General features: G+C 48.0%; 2 protein-coding genes across 5 annotated transcripts in view; one reads left to right on the forward strand and one right to left on the reverse strand.

Annotated features, from left to right (window-relative positions):
* The window catches only part of HPS3 (HPS3 biogenesis of lysosomal organelles complex 2 subunit 1), a 136,836-nt gene extending 121,762 nt beyond the window's left edge, over positions 1–15,074 (forward strand). For 2 of the 3 annotated variants that reach the window (XM_075340806.1, XM_075340804.1), the window contains exon 17: positions 10,779–11,000. In XM_075340806.1, coding sequence (XP_075196921.1) covers positions 10,779–10,906 — 128 coding nt within the window. In that variant the 3' untranslated portion in view covers positions 10,907–11,000. Of the gene's footprint in view, positions 1–10,778; positions 11,001–14,984 lie in introns of those variants that run through there. The other variant, XM_075340805.1, reaches the window with a different exon arrangement.
* CP (ceruloplasmin) overlaps positions 14,825–20,765 on the reverse strand; it is a 235,614-nt gene continuing 229,673 nt past the window's right edge. Inside the window, exons 18-19 of one of the 2 annotated variants that reach the window (XM_075340801.1) lie at positions 16,662–16,818; positions 14,825–14,976 (exon numbers count right to left, since the gene is read on the reverse strand). In XM_075340801.1, the coding sequence (XP_075196916.1) occupies positions 14,918–14,976; positions 16,662–16,818 (216 nt within the window). In that variant the 3' untranslated portion in view covers positions 14,825–14,917. Of the gene's footprint in view, positions 14,977–16,617; positions 16,819–20,765 lie in introns of both variants that reach the window. The other variant, XM_075340802.1, reaches the window with a different exon arrangement.

Consider the following 20,765-nt stretch of genomic DNA (forward strand, 5'->3'; position numbering starts at 1 on the left):
CGTCCACAGAAGACCGCAGGAGCTGCTGCCACTAAGGCAGCCTCCTCTTGACTATCTGTCCGCGCCAGCAACGTCCTTAGTCGGTGGCAGGCTCTCCCACTTTGGCGACGTGTGGTTTCAACACGTCTCCGATCAGCGGGTGCGGGATATCATCTCCCACGGCTACAGGATAGAATTCTCTTCCAGCCCGCCAAACAGATTTTTTTCTGTCAACTCCCCCCTGCTCCAAGGCCGCCGCCTTCTCTCAGGCCGTGGCATCCTTGCAGGCCAACGGGGTAATTGTACCGGTTCCCGCCCGGGAACGGTTCAGAGGTTTCTACTCAAATCTCTTCCTAGTCCCCAAAAAGTGAAAAAACTGTGGAAAGAGAGCGCAATAGGGTCTTACCCCACAAACAGAAAGGGTATAATTCACAGAGGTTACTCACCAAGTGTAGTTGTGAAAGTCACAACCACTATGCAGGCATATATACTGGGTCAACGGCAGCAGTCATCCCTGTGATAATGATTTTTGGTAAGGAGATGGATGTTTGAACACCGCGCCAAAGACCACTGATGCAGGAGATGAATTTAACGTGACTTTATTCCATGTTCAGGTCTACGCGTTTCAGGAGCGTCCGCTCCCTTCCTCAGGACAATACAGGCACAAGCAACATCAAAATGATGTATTGTCCTGAGGAAGGGAGCGGACGCTCCTGAAACGCGTAGACCTGAACATGGAATAAAGTCACGTTAAATTCATCTCCTGCATCAGTGGTCTTTGGCGCGGTGTTCAAACATCCATCTCCTTACCAAAAATCATAGTCCCCAAAAAGGACGGTTCCTTCCGGCCCATCCTGGATCTCGAGCTTCTCAACAAGCATGTTCAGGTGCGGCATTTTCGCATGGAGTCTCTGCGGTCAGTCATTGCCTCAATGACCCAAGGGGATTTCCTGGCATCCATCGACATCAGAGATGCCTATCTGCATGTGCCAATTGCAGTTTCACACCAGCGTTGGCTACGTTTTGCAATCGGAGAGGAACATTTCCAATTCGTGGCTCTCCCCTTCGGGTTAGCCACGGCCCCTCGGGTATTCACCAAGGTCATGGCAGCAGTGGTTGCGGTTCTGCACCTCCTGGGGTTGGCAGTGATTCCTTACCTGGACGACCTTCTAGTCAAGCCTTCATCCAGCGCAGACTGTCAGCGGAGTGTCTCGCTCACTCTCGCCACTCTCTAGCCCAATTCGGGTGGCTTGTCAATCTGCCCAAATCCACTCTGACTCCGACCCAGAGGCTCACGTACCTAGGGATGCAGTTCGAGACTCTGCCGGCACTTGTGAAGTTGCCCTTAATCAAACAGCAGTCCCTCCAACTGGCGGTGCGCTCTCTGCTGAGGCCCCGCCGTTATTCCATCAGGCACCTGATGCAGGTGCTGGGTCAGATGGTGGCGTCAATGGAGGCTGTTCCCTTTGCCCAGTTCCATCTGCGGCCACTGCAGCTGGACATTCTCCGCTGTTGGGACAAGCGGCCTTCCTCCTTGCACAGGTTAGTGGCTCTGTCGCCACAGACCAGGAGCTCTCTTCAGTGGTGGCTTCGGCCCCTCTCTCTGTCTCAGGGGCGCTCCTTCCTGGCTCCGTCCTGGGTGATTCTCACCACGGATGCCAGTCTATCCGGCTGGGGAGCGGTATGTCTCCACCACCGAGCGCAGGGCACTTGGACTCCGTCCGAGTCAGCCCTCTCGATCAATGTGCTGGAAACCAGAGCCATGCTTCTGGCTCTCCTAGCATTTCACCACCTATTGGTGGGCAAGCACATCCGAGTCCAGTCAGACAACGCGACAGCGGTTGCCTACATCAATCACCAAGGCGGGACACGCAGCCGCCTGGCAATGTTGGAGGTACAACGCATCCTTCAATGGACGGAGGACTCCAAGTCCACCATATCCGCAGTCCACATCCCAGGCGTGGAAAACTGGGAAGCAGATTATCACAGCCGTCAAACCGTGGACAGTGGCGAGTGGTCCCTGCATCCGGCAGTGTTTCAGTCAATCTGCCGCAAGTGGGGCACTCCGGAAGTGGACCTAATGGCATCCCGTCACAACAACAAGGTTCCAGTTTACGTGGCTCGCTCCCATGATCCTCAGGCCTTCGCCGCGGACGCTCTGGTTCAAGACTGGTCCCAGTTTTGTCTGTCCTACGTGTTTCCCCCTCTAGCTCTCTTGCCCAGAGTTCTGCGCAAGATCAGAATGGAGGGCCGTCGAGTCATCCTCATTGCTCCGGACTGGCCCAGGCGAGCTTGGTACCCAGACCTGCTCCATCTGTCCGTAGAGGTGCCGTGGCATCTTCCGGACCGTCCAGACCTTCTCTCACAAGGTCCGTTTTTCCGCCAGAATTCTGCGGCTCTCAGATTGACGACGTGGCTCTTGAGTCCTGGATCTTGACGGCTTCTGGTATCCCCCCTGAGGTCATCTCCACTATGACTCGGGCCCGTAAGTCTTCCTCTGCCAAGATCTATCACAGGAATTGGAAAATTTTCCTGTCCTGGTGTCGCTCTTCCGGCCATTCTCCTTGGCCTTTCTCCTTGCCGACCCTTCTGTCTTTTCTACAGTCCGGTCTGCAGCTGGGACTGTCCCTCAACTCTCTCAAGGGACAAGTCTCGGCTCTGTCAGTGCTGTTCCAGCGGCGTATCGCCCGGCTGCCTCAGGTCCGCACCTTCATGCAAGGTGCGTCTCACATCATTCCGCCTTACCGGCGGCCCTTGGATCCCTGGGACCTCAATTTGGTTCTCACGGTTTTGCAGAAACCCCCATTTGAGCCTCTTAGGGAGGTTTCTTTGTTTCGTCTTTCACAGAAAGTGGTCTTTCTAGTGGCCATAACTTCCCTCAGGAGAGTCTCCGATTTGGCTGCGCTCTCTTCGGAGTCACCTTTTTTGTTTTTTTATCAAGACAAGATGGTTCTCCGTCCGACTCCGGACTTACTCCCTAAGGTGGTTTCTCCTTTCCACCTTAACCAGGACATTACCCTACCTTCCTTTTGTCCGGCTCCTGTTCATCGCTTTGAGAAAGCGTTGCATACTCTGGATCTGGTGCGGGCGCTCCGGATCTATGTGTCTCGCACCGCTGCTCTTAGGCGGTGCACCTCTCTTTTTGTGCTAACCACAGGTCGGCGTAAGGGCCTCTCTGCTTCTAAGCCGACCTTAGCCCGTTGGATTAGGTCGACCATTTCGGATGCCTACCAGTGTTCTCAGGTGCCTCTCCCGCCGGGGATCAAGGCACACTCGACCAGAGCTGTCGGTGCCTCTTGGGCTTTCAGGCACCAGGCTACGGCTCAGCAAGTCTGTCAGGCTGCCACTTGGACTAGCCTGCATACCTTTTCAAAGCACTACCAAGTGCATGCTCATGCTTCGGCAGATGCGAGCTTGGGCAGACGCATCCTTCAGGCGGCTGTCGCCCATTTGTGAAGTTAGGCTCCGCCTACTTCTCAGTTTTTCTGTTTATTCCCACCCATGGACTGCTTTGAGACGTCCCAATGTCTGGGTCTCCCATAGGAACGATAAAGAAAAAGAGAATTTTGTTTACTTACCGTAAATTCTTTTTCTTATAGTTCCGACATGGGAGACCCAGCACCCTCCCTGTTGCCTGTTGGCAGTTTCTTGTTCCGCGTGTTATCACCGGCTGTTGTCGTGGACAGAGTCTCCGGTTGTTCCGGTTCTTGCTCTGTTTTTACTTGTGGGTGGCTATTCGCCTTCAGCTTTTGCACTAAACTGGCTAGATCTGGTTCTCCAGGGGGTGTATAAGCTCAGAGGGAGGAGCTACACTTTTGAGTGTAGTACTTTGTGTGTCCTCCGGAGGCAGAAGCTATACACCCAATGTCTGGGTCTCCCAATACGGAACTATAAGAAAAAGAATTTACGGTAAGTAAACAAAATTCTCTTTTTTTAGGGCGACTGTTTCCTTTTGGGACCGATCTCCCACTACCATCAACGGGCGGGAACGTGGAGTGTCGCCTCCACGTACCCCCTCCTGCGACGCTGGATCCTGGGCTGGACGAAAGGTTCCACAGACACCGATTTTCCAAAGCCCAGGGTAGAGGCCTGTGCCCCTATAGCCCAATTTCTCAGCCCCTCTCTGCAGGCTCTGAGTTGAATATGACACCGACACAGCAAGCTGACTCTGCTATTTCAGCTGTTTTTATTTGCTCTGTTTATTTGCTCTAGCAGAAAAGCCAGCTGATAACCACCAGTGACAAGCTGTGTGATGACTGTTGGGAGAGGGAGGAAAACTATCAGAAGCTCCCTTCCCGCCGCTTTTTTTTTTACTACCCACAGCAGGGGGGGGCACACTGACTCATCTTCCCACTCTTTTAGCGCTAAGCCCCCCCCACGGCCACGATAAACCCCGCCCTCTCAGGAAAGCGTGCGAAGATCTCCATAGAGCTTAATCCTTCCTGAGGACAGGGCCGTCGGCTGATTGTGGTGAGGTGCTTGCTTCAATTGTAGCTCTGCTGATGAGCATTGCTCCCCCTCCTGGCATACTCCTATCAGGAACATGCAGAAATCTAAAGGCACTAAGAGTACTAAGGCCCACATAGTCTATTATTCAGCCTGCACTGCCTGCCACGCTGAGCTACCACGTAAACACACCTCTTCTCTCTGTGAGTCCTGTGCCCCTATAGCCCCCCAAGACCCCCCTGCCACCACCGCCACAACCGGCAGCCCAGAGCCTAGGGCCCCCAGCCCACCGGAATGGGCACAGTTTCTGTCCCAATTCATGGAAAAACGGTCACAGAACCTGGTTCTGGCTATGCAATGTCATCCTCCACACCCTTCTGGGTCCCTGGACGGAAAGCAGCCTGAGGATACCCCTATGGAGGATCCTTCTGAGGTAATCCGGGCACATGCTTCACCGGTTGCAGGGATCAGGAAAAGAGCACACGGCTGGGTGTCTCCAGCGGGCTCTCCCTCGGGAGCACACTGGGCAGGCTCTCCCACACGCTCCACGGCTTCTGATGAGCTGGAGGAGGGAGAATGCTGTTTGTACCAGGATTCCTTGGTTTCATCACCCCCAGATGATCAAACTGCAATAGACTCCCTTACAGCAGCAATCAACCAAACGCTGCATGTGGAGGATCCCCCATCCACTACCACTGACCATGCGGTCTCCTTTAAGAGGGCAAGGAAACCCCAAAAGGTTTTCGCTGATCCCAGAGTTTCAGGATATCCTCACAAAGCAAAGGGAAAAGCCTGACAGGCGCTTCGGTAACCGAAAACTCATGGAGTCCCGGTACCCTTTTGCCTCACCTGCCCCTAAGGGCTGGGCCGATCCGCCCTCGGTCTCCCGCCTTACCACAAAGACGCTCCTGTCTTTACCCGATGGTTCCTCCATCAAGGACCCGACAGACAGACAGGTGGAGCACCTCGCCCGTTCTGCCTTTTTGAGGCTGCGGGTTCCTCCCTCTCGCCCTCCTTTGCCTCTGTGTGGGTCGCAAAGGCGATCTCGGTCTGGGCAGACTCCCTTAACACTTCGCTTGAGGAATCCCAGTTCACTCATACCTTCACAGAGGTAACAGCTCAAATTGCCGCTGCGGCGGAGTACCTCATCCAGGCCTCCATGGACGCTGCTACCTGCGCAGCGTTTGCCGCCTCAAATACCATAGCCATCCGTAGAGCTCTCTGGCTCAGACAATGGCGAGCGGACTCTGCCTCCAAGAAGTCTCTCACGGGCCTTCCCTTTTTTCCAGACCGATTGTTTGGCGAACATCTGGACAAGCTCATTTCTGACGCCATGGGAGGAAAGAGTACCTCCCTCCCGCAGCTGAAGTCCAGGACGACCTTCACCAGACGTCCACTGTCTTCGTTCCGCTCCTTTCGGAACTCATTTGGTTGGTCGACATCCCGTGCTGTCCCCGCCACCAGCCGCGGACTACGCAGGGACCGACCTTCTCAGCTCTCCCCGAAACCCACTTCGTCATGGCAGCCTAGACCGAAACAGTCCAGGACTAGGGAGACTCTGCCACGACGTTTTCCCCCCTCATGACTCCTTCGGCGCCCCGGAAGACACACTCATTGTAGGAGGTCGACTGCGGCTCTTTCAACACATCTGGGCTGCCGCCTCAGACGACAAATGGGTGCGAGACCTTGTGTCTTCCGGTTACCACATAGAATTTCGGACCCGACCCCCCGAGTCAGTTCTTTCTCTCAAACCCCCCAAAGACTCGAAAACGACGCAAAGCTTTTTTCTCAGCAATCCACTCGCTCCAAACAGCAGGAGTGATAATACCTGTCCCAGACGACGAGAAGTTCGGAGGTTTTTATTCCAACCTCTTTGTGGTCCCCAAAAAGGATGGGTCAGTTCGACCCATCCTGGACCTCAAACACCTAAACAAACATGTGCACGTACGGAGATTCAGAATGGAGTCCCTAAGGTCCATTATTGCATCCATGGTCGAAGGGGAATTCCTCGCCTCCATAGACATCAAGTATGCGTGCACATACCCATCGCCCCAGATCACCAAAAGTTCCTCTGCTTCGCAATTCAGGACTCCCACTTTCAATTCGTAGCTCTACCCTTCGGCCTTGCCACCGCACCAAGGGTCTTCACCAAAGTCATGGCGGCCGCCATGAGTGTCCTTCACGCCAGGGGAGTAGTCGTTCTCCCTTACTTGGACGACCTCCTCATCAAGGCCCCCTCCTTCCGCGACTGCTCAACCAGCGTACAGATCACTGTGGAAACCCTATCCCGCTTAGGGTGGCTAGTGAATCTGGACAAATCATCCCCGATCCCATCACGATCCATCACCTTCCTGGGCATGTCCCTGGACACCCGTCGGGGCTTGATCCTTCTCCCTCAGGACAAGGCGTTCGCTCTTCAACGAGCGGTACGCTGCCTTCTACGTCCTTCGTCTCGCTCCATTCGATTCAGCATAAAAGTGCTCAGCAGGATGGTGGAGGCTATGGAAGCAGTACCCTTTGCTCAACTGCACCTCCGCCCACTGCAGCTAGCCCTTCTAGCGGCCTGGGACAAGAGCCCCTTCTCCCTGGACAGACATCTTCACCTGACGCCTTCAGTCAGGTACGCACTCCGCTGGTGGCTTCGGTCCTCATCCCTATCAAAGGGGAGATCTTTTCTCCCAGTGAACTGGCTGGTCCTGACCACGGACGCCAGCCTCCTAGGCTGGGGAGCAGTGTACCGGCACCACACTGCTCAAGGACGTTGGACGCCCCAGGAGTCTTTCCTACCCATCAACATCCTGGAAATCAGCGCGATCTTCCTCGCGCTCAGAGCATTCTGCCCTCTGCTAGCGGGTCGTCAGATTCGAGTCCAATCGGACAATGCGACAGCTGTAGCCTATATCAATCGGCAGGGGGGCACCCGCAGCAAAGCGGCTTATCTCGAGGCCCACAAGATCCTCAGCTGGGCCGAGTCGACGGGATCAGTGATATCAGCGGTACACATACCGGGGGTAGAGAACTGGGCAGCAGACTTTGAGTCGCCAGGGCCTGGCTGCCGGAGAATGGTCTCTCCACCCAGATGTGTTTCTACACATCTGCACTCGCTGGGGCATACCAGACGTGGACCTAATGGCCTCAAGGTTGAATGCAAAGGTACCCCCGTTCATAGCCAGGTCACGCAACCCGCAGTCCATCGGTGCGGATGCTCTAGCCTGCTCCTGGCACCACTTCCGCCTGCCTTACATATTTCCACCTCTACCCCTGCTGCCGCGGGTAATCAGGAAGATCAAGGCAGAGGGAGTCCCGGTGATACTGATAGCACCGGACTGGCCCAGGCGCGCCTGGTACGCCGAATTAGTACAAATGCTCACAGGCTCACCGTGGCGCCTTCCAGACATCCCAGACTTGCTGACCCAGGGGCCCATTTCCCATCAGAACTCCAGAGCCGTGAAGCTGACAGCATGGCCATTGAGACCTGGGTATTAACAAGAGCGGGATTCTCCCCCGTGGTTATTGCCATCATGATCAGCGCCCGAAAGCCTGCTTCATCCCGCATTTACCACCGTACGTGGACAATTTTCCTTTCATGGTGCAGAGAAACTAACGTCCAGCCTATGCCTCTGGCCATCCCCAGAATTCTCGACTTTCTACAGTCTGGCTTGCAAGCGGGGTTGGCTCTCAGTTCCCTTAAAGGGCAGGTCTCAGCGCTCTCAATCTACCAATGCCGCCTGGCTCAAAAACCGCAAGTCAAGACCTTCCTCCAGGGTGTTTCCCATCTAGTTCCCCCGTACAAACGGCCGCTGGAACCATGGGACGTCAACCTCGTTCTGGACGGTCTCCAGAGGTCTCCCTTTGAACTCCTCAAGGAATCCCCCCTTGCTCTTCTGTCCTGGAAGGTAACATTCTTGGTGGCAATTCTGTCCATCAGACGGGTTTCGGAGCTAGCAGCACTCTCTTGCCGCGAGCCTTTTCTGATCTTTCACCAGGACAAGGTGGTTCTGCGCCCCCTTCCGGATTTCCTTTCAAAGGTTCTTACCCCGTTTCATTTGAACGAGGACATTGTTCTGCCTTCCTTTTGTCCACACCCGGTTCATAGGGTGGAAAGGTCTCTGCATTCGTTAGACCTCGTCAGAACTCTCAGATATTACATATCCAGGACAGCCCCCTTTAGGAAAATGGACTCTTTGTTCGTCATTCCTGAGGGGCCTAAGAAGGGACAGGCAGCTTCAAAGGCGACGCTGGCTCGCTGGATTCGCTCTGCGATCCAGGAAGTCTACCGCTTGCAACTCAAGCCCATTCCTAGTGGGCTGCGGGCTCATTCCACGCGAGCAGTTGGCGCTTCGTGGGCCATTCGGCATCAGGCTTCAGTGGAACAGGTGTGTAAGGCTGCGACCTGGTCTAGCCTACATTCATTTTCAAAGCATTACAGAGTCCATACCCAGGTTTCAACTGAGGCAAATCTGGGTAGGAAAAATCTGCAAATGGCAGTAGAGCACCTCTCTCAGTAGGCGCTCCAGGCTGTCTGGGACTGGTTCCTAGTCCTTGGGTTGTGTTGTTTTCTTTTATGTTTACCCACCCATGGGCTGCTTTAGGACGTCCCATGGTCCTGTGTCCCCCAATGAGGCGTCAGAGAAAAACGGATTTTTGTGTACTCACCGTAAAATCGTTTTCTCTTAGCCATCATTGGGGGGCACAGCACCCACCCTGTTGCCCTGTTGGGCCTTGGTTCTCTCAGTACCTTATTTGGTTATGACTCTTTTTTTTTTTTTTTGTTTCTCATGTTCCTCTGTTGAGGTAAGTTTTTACTGTTTTTTTTTTCTCCTACTGCTTGTGTACTAAAACTGAGCTTGCCTGGCCCGGCCAGGGGGTGTATACTGCAGAGGAGGAGCTATGCTTTTGCATCTACTTAGTGTCCTCCTATGGATAGGCAGCATAACACCCATGGTCCTGTGTCCCATGGTCCTGTGTCCCCCAATGATGGCTAAGAGAAAACGATTTTACGGTGAGTACATAAAAATCCGTCTGTTATCTGCTGCTTATCTATCAGTTCTCTGAATATCCCCGACCCACACCACTGATTGGCAACGTTTTGCCTATGCACAGTGTCCATAGAAAGAAGTCAATCAGTAATTGGGATGGGGTTATACAGAGCTCGTGACTATGGAGGACTTCATGGCAGCAGGTTTACGAATTCTCTAATGATAATTTACTGCTGATTAAAATGTTTTATCAAAACTACAGAAAGCAGCCCAGTAAGTGACACATCGCTGGAATTAGGATCTTTTTTGCTACATTATGCTGAATTTAGATTAGGTGGAAATAAAACCTGGTGCCCAATTCCCTTCAGGTATAGATGTACCCCGATCAACAGGCCCCCCACCTTCACATGCACAGTGTGATAGCCCACACAGTTCCCTTCAAGTACTGACACTACTGGCCTAACACTGTTCTCAAGATGCGAGTACGATGTTCCAGTCTATGTAGCATGTGGACTGAGGCTTCGCGCAACAGGTGCGATCTAGTGACGTTATCACGCCTGTTGTATATACACTCAATCTGAATCATGATGTAGGGAGCTCCTCATCCATTACTATATTTAAAGGTACCTTTATCCCAAGGATGTAAAGATTACCGACAAATTGAGACGCTGAGGGGTAGAGCCCAGCTGTGTTGTGCAGTAATCAGTTTCCAGCTTTTAGGCTGGAGCCACACGGGGCACTACTGCGATGCTCGCATGGCACTCGGCTCGCGCTGGCAGCACAGCAGGAGCCGAGTGTCATGCTAGTATCCCTGTGACTGAGGTCCGACCGTGCGAGCGGACCTCAGCTGCGGGGGGCGGGCCGGTGCTACAGAGGGGAGGGAGGGATTTCTCTCCCTCCTCCGTTGCTGGCTATTGCGATTCTCGCTCGGCACGCACGGTATACCGGTGTACCGCGAGTGCAGTGCGTTTTTTTTTTTTTCCTCTCGCCCCATTCACTTGAATGGGTGCGAGAGAAAAGAGTCTCGCATTACCATCGCAGCATGCTGCGATTGTTTTCTCGGTCCGATTAGGACTGAGAAAATAATCGCTCATGTGTGCTGACACACAGGCTAGAATTGGTCCGAGTGAAATACGATGTTTTATCGCACTCCACTCGCACCGATTTTCTCGCCGTGTGCCTTACGCCTTAGGCTATCTCTGGCTGGACAGGAGCAGCAAAAGGGACGAATATGACCTGCGGACCTCTCACTTTTTTTTTTTTTTGCATCAAGCCATTGTTACATTTTAATGTAGATGGATTGGACTGCGCTGTCACTAAATAATATTGTCCCATGTCTGGGATTCGTTACTAATTTTGTTTGTCTCATTTTAGACACTTTAGATGTTATCGCCATGGAACTTGACCTTCAAGATTTTCTTAATCTGCTACCCGATGATGGAAATGCAGCATTTTTCTTGCCTTATCTTTTATATCAAAGCCAAAGAAAACCTATAGCGTAAACTGTAAATTGTTTTTGTATATTGGGTGAGCTTACATTATATAGATGACATTCTTAAATCTACTGTGTCCAATAAACAATACAAAAATGTAAAATAGCTACGTAAGAAGTTTATTCTGTACATATGTTGACTAGTTCATCCCACAGAGATATATAAAATGTATCTGATGATATACTTATTGTTTGGGGAAATCGTTATCTTTATGACCAGTATTGATCTATACATACTGCAGTTTTCAGCATTACCTTGTAATCGGTCTCCAGAACAAAAGCCACCAATTAACCACTATAGGACGGGCCATTTTCCACTTTCCTAACCAGGCACATTTTCATTGTATTCTTTTCATACATGCGCGGGGGAGGAGACAAATGCCGGGCGCTGATTGGTCGCTCGGGTTGCGTGTCATAATATGACGTTGGCCCCAGGTTCAGACATCGTTAGAACCACATCGGCGTCGGAGGTGAGTATAGGCTAATTTCTTTTTCTGGGGTGAACAAAGGGAATGAGTAAGGGTTGTTCGAGTAGTGGACATCCCATTTAACCTCTTCACAACCTAGGACGTATCTGTACATCCTAGGTTGCCTCCCCCCGGTTACCGCGGGCTCGCAGCAGACAGGTGTGGCTAACAGACATGGGTGGATCGGAGATTCACCTGTACCTGTTAACCCCTTAGATCGCTTTGTCAAACTGTGACAGCACAATCTAAAGCACTTCGGTGTGGGTCGCGCCTTTCCCTGCCGCCATTGGTGGCCCCTTGATATAATCATGGGGCACCAATGGGTTGATATGGCAGTGCAGGGTCAGATGATGACACCTGTCATTACCATAACGTCTTTCTTGTGAATGCCGTCAGAACGACACTCACAGTGACACCTCATTTCTCCCAATCAGAGCGATGCTGAAGCATCGCTCTGATCAGGAGAAATGATTAGACTGTACAGTCATAAAGTTCCCTAGGGGGACTGGTAACATCAGTGTAAAAAGTAAAAAGAAGCAAGTTATAAAAAAAACAAACCTCAAAGTTCACATCACCCCCCTGTTGAGAATAAAACATTTAAAAAAATTACACATTTGGGATTGCCACCTTCAGAAATTCCCGATCTATCAAAATATGAAATCAATTAATCTGATCGGTAAATGGCGTAGCGAGAAAAATATTTCAAACACCAAAATTGTTTTCTTGGTAATTGCAACATTGCATTAAAATACAATAACAGCCGATAAAAACATCACATCTACACAAAAATGGTATAATTAAAAACACCAGTTCAAGATGCAAAAACTAAGCCATCACTGAGCCCCAAATCCCAAAAAATGAGAATGCTACGGGTATCAGAAAATGGCGACAAAAGCGGTATTTGTTTATTTTTACAAACTTCTGGGGGTTTTTTTCACCACTTACATAAAAGTAAAACTATACATGTTTGGTATCTACAAACTCGTACCGACCTGGAGAAGCATAATGCTCAATTAGTTTTACCATATAGTGAACATGGTAAATAAAAAATACAAAAAAACATTGTGGAATTGCACTTATTTTTGCAATTTCACCACACTTGGAATTTTTTTCCCATTTTTCTGTACACTATATGGTAAAACTAATTGTTTCAATGAAAAGTACAACTCGTCCTGCAAAAAAAAAAAAAAAAAAAAAGCCCTCATATGGCTATATTGCAGGAAAAATAAAAAATATATGGCTCTTGGAAAAAAGGGGAAGAAACGTAAAATCACTGGGGGGGGTGGGAGTAGTTAAGAGTCGTGCACCTGTTAATGAGTCAGGAGCATCTGACTGTAGCCCACCCCCTCATCAAGACCAGTGTGAAAAATGTCAGCCTTTATGAATAAGAGCCATAGTGCGCAAATCGTACACAGGATCTGGACACCTTACTGGACTTCTGCTAAATGCTGAACAGGTGAGGGACAATGTCGTGACGACTTTTCAGTGTTAACATCAGGATTGTATTTCCACTATATCTACATTTTTGCAAGGTTACATAATCTATCTTTTGTGTATTGCTAGCAGATGACTGCATTGTGTGACTTGGGACAAGGGACTCTGGTAGGCCACAAGAGGCAGTAGTGGACTCACAGTCACTATGCTGCGGTTACATCATGGTTTATTTTCCAATCACATCCAGAGCTGCAAAAAATGTCTATAAAGCTTCACAGTGTACATACTGCCCTAACACTACATACACTCCAATTTTCTCTATTTTGTTATTTTATGGGCATTATGTTGAGGATATTACATGGAGGTGTAGTTTTTATAATGGAGTGGTTTATTTCTAAAAATATGGAAGACATCTGGAATTTTTGATCTACTCTGTTTCCCGGAAAATAAAACCTGCCCCGAAAATACGCCATAGAATGATTTTACAGGATTTTTGGAGAATACTTTAAACATAAGCCCTACTCCAAAAAATAAGATCTAGTTACAGTCAGGGCCTGCATTAGGGAGAGTTAAACTGCACAGTTTCTCAGGGACACCACTCTCTTGTGGACCCCAGCAGTTGTATTCTGAGGTTAAGAATGTTTAAGGACCTTTGATGACTTCAGTTATGTGACCTGATGCAATCAAAGGTCTCTTAATTACAGGAGTCTAAAAGAACTGAACAGGAGACAGGCTGGTATGCTGGACTGGGATTAAGCGTAAAGGCCCCGTCACACTAAGCAACATCGCTAGCAACATCGCTGCTAACGAACAACTTTTGTGACGTTGCTAGCGATGTTGCTGTGTGTGACATCCAGCAACAACCTGGCCCCTGCTGTGAGGTCGTTGGTTGTTGCTGAATGTCCTGGGCCATTTTTTAGTTGTTGCTGTCCCGCTGTGAAGCACAGATCGCTGTGTGTGACAGCGAGACAGCAACAACTAAATGTGCAGGCAGCAGGAGCCGGCTTCTGCGGAGGCTGGTAACCAATGTAAACATCGGGTAACCAAGAAGCCCTGTCCTTGGTTACCCGATATTTACCTTTGATACCAGACTCAGCCGCTCTCACTGTCAGTGCCGGCTCCTGCTCTGTACACATGTAGCTGCAGGACACATCGGGTTAATTAACCCGATGTGTGCTGTAGCTAGGAGAGCAAGGAGCCAGCGCTAAGCAGTGTGCGCTGCTCCCTGCTCTGTGCACATTAGCTGCAGCACACATCAGGTAATTAACCCGATGTGTGCTGTAACTAGGAGAGCAAGGAGCCAGCGCTCAGTGTGCGCTGCTCCCTGCTCTCTGCACGTGTGGCTGGACACTGGTTGCTGGTGAGCTCACCAGCAACTCGTGTAGCCACGCTCCAGCGATCCCTGCCAGGTCAGGTTGCTGGTGGGATCGCTGGAGCGTCGCAGTGTGACAGCTCACCAGCAACCTCCTAGCAACTTACCAGCGATCCCTATCGTTGTTGGGATCGCTGGTAAGTTGCTTAGTGTGACTGGACCTTTAGGGAGAGCAAACTGGGCAGTTTCTCAAGGCCCCATTCTCCTAGGAGACCCTGCATTTATATCCTGATGATAGGACTGGTTAAGGACCTTTTTGACATCACGTCATGTGACCAAAGGTCTCTTAATTGCAGGAGTCTAAAGCTGAAGAGCAGACAGGCTGGTGTGTGTGTGTGTGTGTGTGTGTGTGTGTGTGTGTGTGTGTGTGTGTGTGTGTGTGTGTGTGTGTGTGTGTGTGTGTGTACAGATTAGATAGATGTATCACACATAAGGTTTGGAGAGTTACGTTGATATTCCAGAATGCAATATTTGAATAAATGTTGACTTTTTAGTTTGTTTAAGAATAAATGTGGATTGTTGTTCATAGGGGAAAAAAATGACATCCCCTGAAAATAGGCCCTACCCATCTTTTGAATCAAAAAGTATTTGGGAAACACGGTACTTGTCCAGAAAAACTGTAAAAATATAATGCTCTGACACCAGTGACATTCACTAATATTCTTTATTTTGTATAGTAAGTTCTTTTGTGGTACAAATATGTGTGAGATGTACTTGTTCTTCAAATTTGCTGTAGCTGATTTTTCGTTTAGTTGCTTGTAAGCCCTGGAAGGTGTTTAATAAACTTCTGAATCAGGGTTTCTTTTTCTGTACAGGAATAGAAGAAGAATGCAACTCAATGAGGTAAAAATCCCGTCATAGAAATATATTCTGTTCCTCGATATGTCCCTGATTAATCAGGGTTAGATCTCTCGATGGCTGTCTCCTAGCAAATGAATTATGGTCTCAAAATAAATCCATAATCTCATGTTATTGCCCCTCAGGTGGCCTAAAGGAACGGGGGCTACTTCTACCGACAAAGCAGCACCTGTCACAGATCTAAAGAGGGGCCCCTATACTGTTCTGACACAAGGGTCATGTGTGTTTCCATCACTGCTTCAATTAAAATCCCCATGAAGCCAAGATTAATACTCCATTATGACTTTCTCATTCTTTTAGGTCCCATGTATATGATAAAGATATGAGCACAGCTCCTTAGAATTCCACACTGTGCACTACGGGCCCATATTACAGGGCTGTGGACACACAATGTGGTTTTCCTGTGAGGCACTGTAACCTTCCCTGCTTCTAGCCATGTTCTACATAATGGTATGAGATAATACAGGCCACCACTTTGAGTTTCCATAAATTAATATCGTAATAAGCTGAGCCTCTATGTAAATACAATGCACATGGCAGCACAGTATGGTTCTATTGTGGCCAAGTGCGATGTAACAGGAATTTGCAATGTGCATGTACGTTTGTTTGCCAGGCAGCACCCAAATATTTTATAGAGAATCTGTGCCCAATTTTTTTCTACCCCATTTGAGAGCATCAGAATGTAGGGGCAAAGACCCCAATTCTAGTGATGTATCACTTACTGAGCTGCTTGCTGCAGTTTTGATAAAATCCCTGTTTTATCTGTGGCAGATCTATTAATTCTCTGACTGCTGAGAGCAGTATAACTCGCTCATACCACTAATTGGCATCTTTCTGTCTATATACTATTGGCTGCATTCTGTGTACAATTCGTGGTGTGGATTTATACAGTGCTCATGAATATGGAAAACTACATGGAGGCAGGTTTACTAGTACTCTAATTTTAATCTCCTGCTGATAAAACATTGATGACATCAAAACTACAGCAAGCAGCTCAGTAAGTGATGTATCGTTGGAATCCGGGTCTCTGCCCCTACATTATACTGCTCTAAGATTAGGTGGCAAAAGTCTGGTGACAGATTCCCTTTAACCTGTTGGTAATCACAAAGATTATCTCTGCTAATGAAAGCGGACACAGTGGTCTCTAGGCAGTAGCGACCTGTATAACGATCTCAGCAGTCACTGTGACCCTGTCACACAGTGTCAAACACAGCGATGTGTCCTGCCCAGCAGGACATCGCCTTTGAAGAAAATGGCCTGGTCCATTCTGCAACGACTAGAGATCTCACAGCAGGGGCCTGATCGCTGGTAGATGTCACACATAACAAGATCGCTAACGGGATCGCTACTGCGTCACAGAAACCGTGACTCAGCAGCGATCTCGCTAGCGATCTCGGTGTGTGTGACGGTACCTTCTGTCTCAAAAGGACACCAGTATTATCAGTGTTTCCTAAATTTCCATCTACAACTATTTCTTTACCCATTACATTACTTTCTAATTTGTATGTATCATCAAAAATCTTAGGATGTTGGATTGCGAGGTTTCCATATCTAGTAACTGTCATGTATTACATTTGGACACTTTATTACCGGTGGTAAGATGTGCATGTGCAATCAGGACGATCATCACGTACTTTCCAATACTGTATACACAGTCTCCATTCCTGCACTTATATGATCAGCCACATGACAATGAAGCAACCACGTTCCTGGGCTCTTTGCAGTCATATCAACTGTCTGAAACGTTCCCGGGAAAAGAGCAAAAACATCCGAGTGATAATCATCACCCATCTAAAAGGAAGAGAAGTGAAGTTAGTCGTTGCCAAGTAAGATACACTCATTTCATGTAAGTAAACAAAAAATGGGTAATCTCATATATTTGTCTATTATTTGGATGATACAGTGGGTGAAATAAGTATTGAACATGTCACAATTTTCTAAGTAAATATATTTCTAGAAGTGCTATTGACATGAATTTCTCACCAGATGTCAGTAACAACCAATCCAATACACAGGCAAATAAATCAAACCATAGATGTAAATAAGTTATGCATGATAATGAGAAATGACACAAGGAAAAAGTATTGAACACATGGAGGTGCAAAAAGCCGTGGAAAGTCATGACACCAGCTGAAATCAGTAATTAGAAAGCAATCTTCCCATTCAGTGTTAAAGGGGTTGTCTACTACTTGGACAACTCCTCATTCCCCATGTGCGCCCCCATAAAAAGTAAAGCTTATACTCCCCTCCGGTGCTGGCGAGGTTCCAGAGATGTAGGAACTCGGAATTCCTGTGCTCACGTGAACTTATGACACATGTGCCCCACGTCCAATCAATGCCGCCTTCTTGTGCCCTGACTTTGAACAGTTAAGTAGTTAACAGAAAATGAGCACTGCAACTGGCGTTCACTTCCTTTTAATTAGTCCTATGTACAAAGGTGAAGTGAGAGTAGCCGGCGCTGGTTGGGGGCAGGGCTCGGGTATCATAACAATGGATGTGAGCCCTGGGAACGCAAGTTGCAATATCACTGCAACTCTGCCAGCATCTGATGAGAGTATAGGCTTTTTATGGGGGTGCACATGAGGAATGAGAAGGGGTTTGTCCAAGTAGTGGACAACCCCCTTTACTATCAGCTGGTTCAACTGCTGACCAATAAAAAGGTGTATCATTAACAAGGTGCCACACATGATGGGTAAAACCAGTGAGCTGCCTCAAGACCTTGGCAAAATTGTTCATGCAAAACATACTGATGGCACTGCACTGGTTACAGAAGAATGTCTAAACTACTGAAGGTTTCAGTGAGCACTGTTAGGGCCATAATCTAGAAGTAAAAAGAACATCATTTCTCTATATACAAGGCAAGACAGGTGCTCCTTGCAAGATTTCAGATAGAGGAGTGAAAATAATTATCAGAAGTGTTGTCCAAGAGCCAAGAACCACCTGTGGAGAGCTACAAAAAAGACCTGTAATCAGCAGGTACAATTGTTTCTAAGAAAACAATAAGTGATTTACTCAATCTTCATGTCCAGTATGCATGCCCACTACACAAGACTCAAGCAAGTTCAAGTGCATTTAAAGGTTATTCCCATCTCCAAGATTCTATCACAATATGTAGTAGGATTATTATTATTATTATTATTAAATAGCATAAATCTCCAATTAAAAATAAAGTATATTCTCTTGAAATAGCCATGTCTCTTACCTCATGTGCAGGGCATTGCAGTTTAGGTATCCATGGTTATGATCAAGAGTAACTAACTATCAGTGGACATAACCGTGGATACCTAAGCTGCAATGCCCTGCACATGAGGTAAGAGACATGGCTATATCAGGAGAACTATACTACATTTCTAATTGGAGGGATTTGCTAATATTATTATGCCTGCTATATCGCAAGATAAGATTCTGGGCATGTCAATAATGCTGTAAAGTTTGCTGAACAACATTTAGATAAGTCTGTAAAATTTTTGGAGAATATAGTTTGGTCAGATGACTTGATCGTCATTCTGTTAGATGGCAGCAGATTATTAAGATGACAGGAGGGTGGACATTTCAGTAAGACAATAATCCCAAACGCACAGCCAAAGAAACTCTCAATTGGTTTCAGAAAACGAAAATAAAGCCTCTTGAATGGGCCAGCCAATCAGTGGACCTGAATCCATTAGAAAATTTATGTAAGAAACTAAAGATGAAAGTTCATAGCAGGCGCTCACAAAACCTTCAGGATTTGAACAGTGTTTCTATGGAAGAATGGTTCAAAGTTGCACCTGAGCAATTTATGCGATTGTTTCTCCATACAGGAGGTATCTTAAAGCGGTCATCACCAACAAAGGCATTTGTACAAAGTATTAAGTAAATTTCAGTAAGTGTGTTCAATACTATTTCCCTGTGTCATTTCTTATTGTTACATATCACTAAATTTATAGACCTCTATGATTTGATTTCTTTGCCTGTGTGGATTGGATGGGTTATTACCAATATCTGGTGAAAAATTTATGACAATGGCACTTTTGGAAATATATTTACTTAGAACATTGGTGACATGTTCAGTATTTATTTCACCCGTATATATTCCCCTTTCATATCAATAAAGCCGCTGCCCCATGTAAGGAGAGCAGCACTATAGTTGGTAAGCTATGCCACAGAGAATGCAGTGGAGGCCATGAACTTTGAAGTCTTAGGGGCACTTTGCACACTACGACATCGCAAGCCAATGCTTGCGATGCCGAGCGCGATAGTCCCCGCCCCCGTCGCAGCTGCGATATCATGGTGATAGCTGGAGTAGCGAACATTATCGCTACGCCAGCTTCACATGCACTCGCCTGCCCTGCGACGTCGCTCTGACCGGCGACCCGCCTCCTTATTAAGGGGGCGGGTCGTGCGGCATCATAGCGACGTCACACGGCAGGCAGCCAACAGAAGTGGAGGGGCGGAGATGAGCGGGACTTAAACATCCCGCCCACCTCCTTCCTTCCGCATAGCCGGCGTGAGCCGCAGGACGCAGGTAGGAGATGTTCCTCGCTCCTGCGGCTTCATACACAGCGATGTGTGATGCCGCAGGAACGAGGAACAACATCGTAACATCGGTCATTTCCAAATTATGGAAATGACCGACACTACACCGATGATACGATTACGTCGATTTTGCGCTCGTTAATCGTATCAAAAATGCTTTACACACTACGATATCGCCTGCGACGCCGGATGTGCGTCACTTTCAATTTGACCCCATCGACATCGCAGCTGCGATGTCGTAGTGTGCAAAGTGCCCCTAACAGTCTTCCTCATCCCTCCTCATTCATAGAGTTTTAAAAGCACCAACTGTCTTCTATCTCAGTAATGAGAAAGTCTGCCTTTACTGAACAGATTTTAATCATGAATTGAAAGTGAAGGATCAATCCAGGAGGAGAAATGTAGCAAACTGCTCTAAGATTTATTACAAAGTTTCATATTTTCATATGTACTATTGGTTTAGGGAATAACATTTGAAATAATGGTTACTCTTTAGTTTATACCATTACCCTAGCCTCTCATCAGAGATAAAAATAGTTTTAATATGCAGTCCCAGGGGTGGTCAGCCGGAGTTCCACTCTTGGCAAACATCCGATTTTGCATAATGGCTTGAATGTACCAGAATAGAAGCCACTTGTACAGACCAGCTCACCATTCTAGATCATAGAAGGGGGTCTGAGCAGCGAAATACCCTCCTAATGACATGCATACACGCTAACAGGATTTACAATTGGTTCAGAAATATTATCAGTGACTGAATCTTCGTGATTTGGCTTCTGTATGCCACTATTTTTTATTTAAAATGAAACAACTTAGATGCAATTGAAGTGCAGACTTTCAGGTCTAATTAAAGGGACTGAACAGAAATATCCTGTGAAACGTTTAGGAATTGCAAACATTTTTCTACAAAGCCTCCTCATTTCAGAGACTGAAAGGTAATTGGACAAAGTAACCTTTTTAAAAATGAACATTTTTATATACACTACAGTTCAAAAGTTTAGGGTCACTTAGATATTTCCTTATTTTTGAAAGGAAAGCACATTTTTTTCCAATGAAGCTAACGTTAACCCCTTCACGACCTTGGACGGATCTATCCGTCAAGGATCGTGTCCCGTTAAGCCCGCCCCCTGCCGCGGGCAGGCGGCGGCGGTCGGCACACATATCAGCTGTTTTCAACAGCTGACACATGTGCCTGCTAGCCGCGGGTGGAATCGCTTCCACCTGCG

The sequence above is a fragment of the Anomaloglossus baeobatrachus genome, chromosome 3 (assembly GCF_048569485.1).
Source record: "Anomaloglossus baeobatrachus isolate aAnoBae1 chromosome 3, aAnoBae1.hap1, whole genome shotgun sequence".
Taxonomy (NCBI): Eukaryota; Metazoa; Chordata; class Amphibia; order Anura; family Aromobatidae; genus Anomaloglossus; species Anomaloglossus baeobatrachus.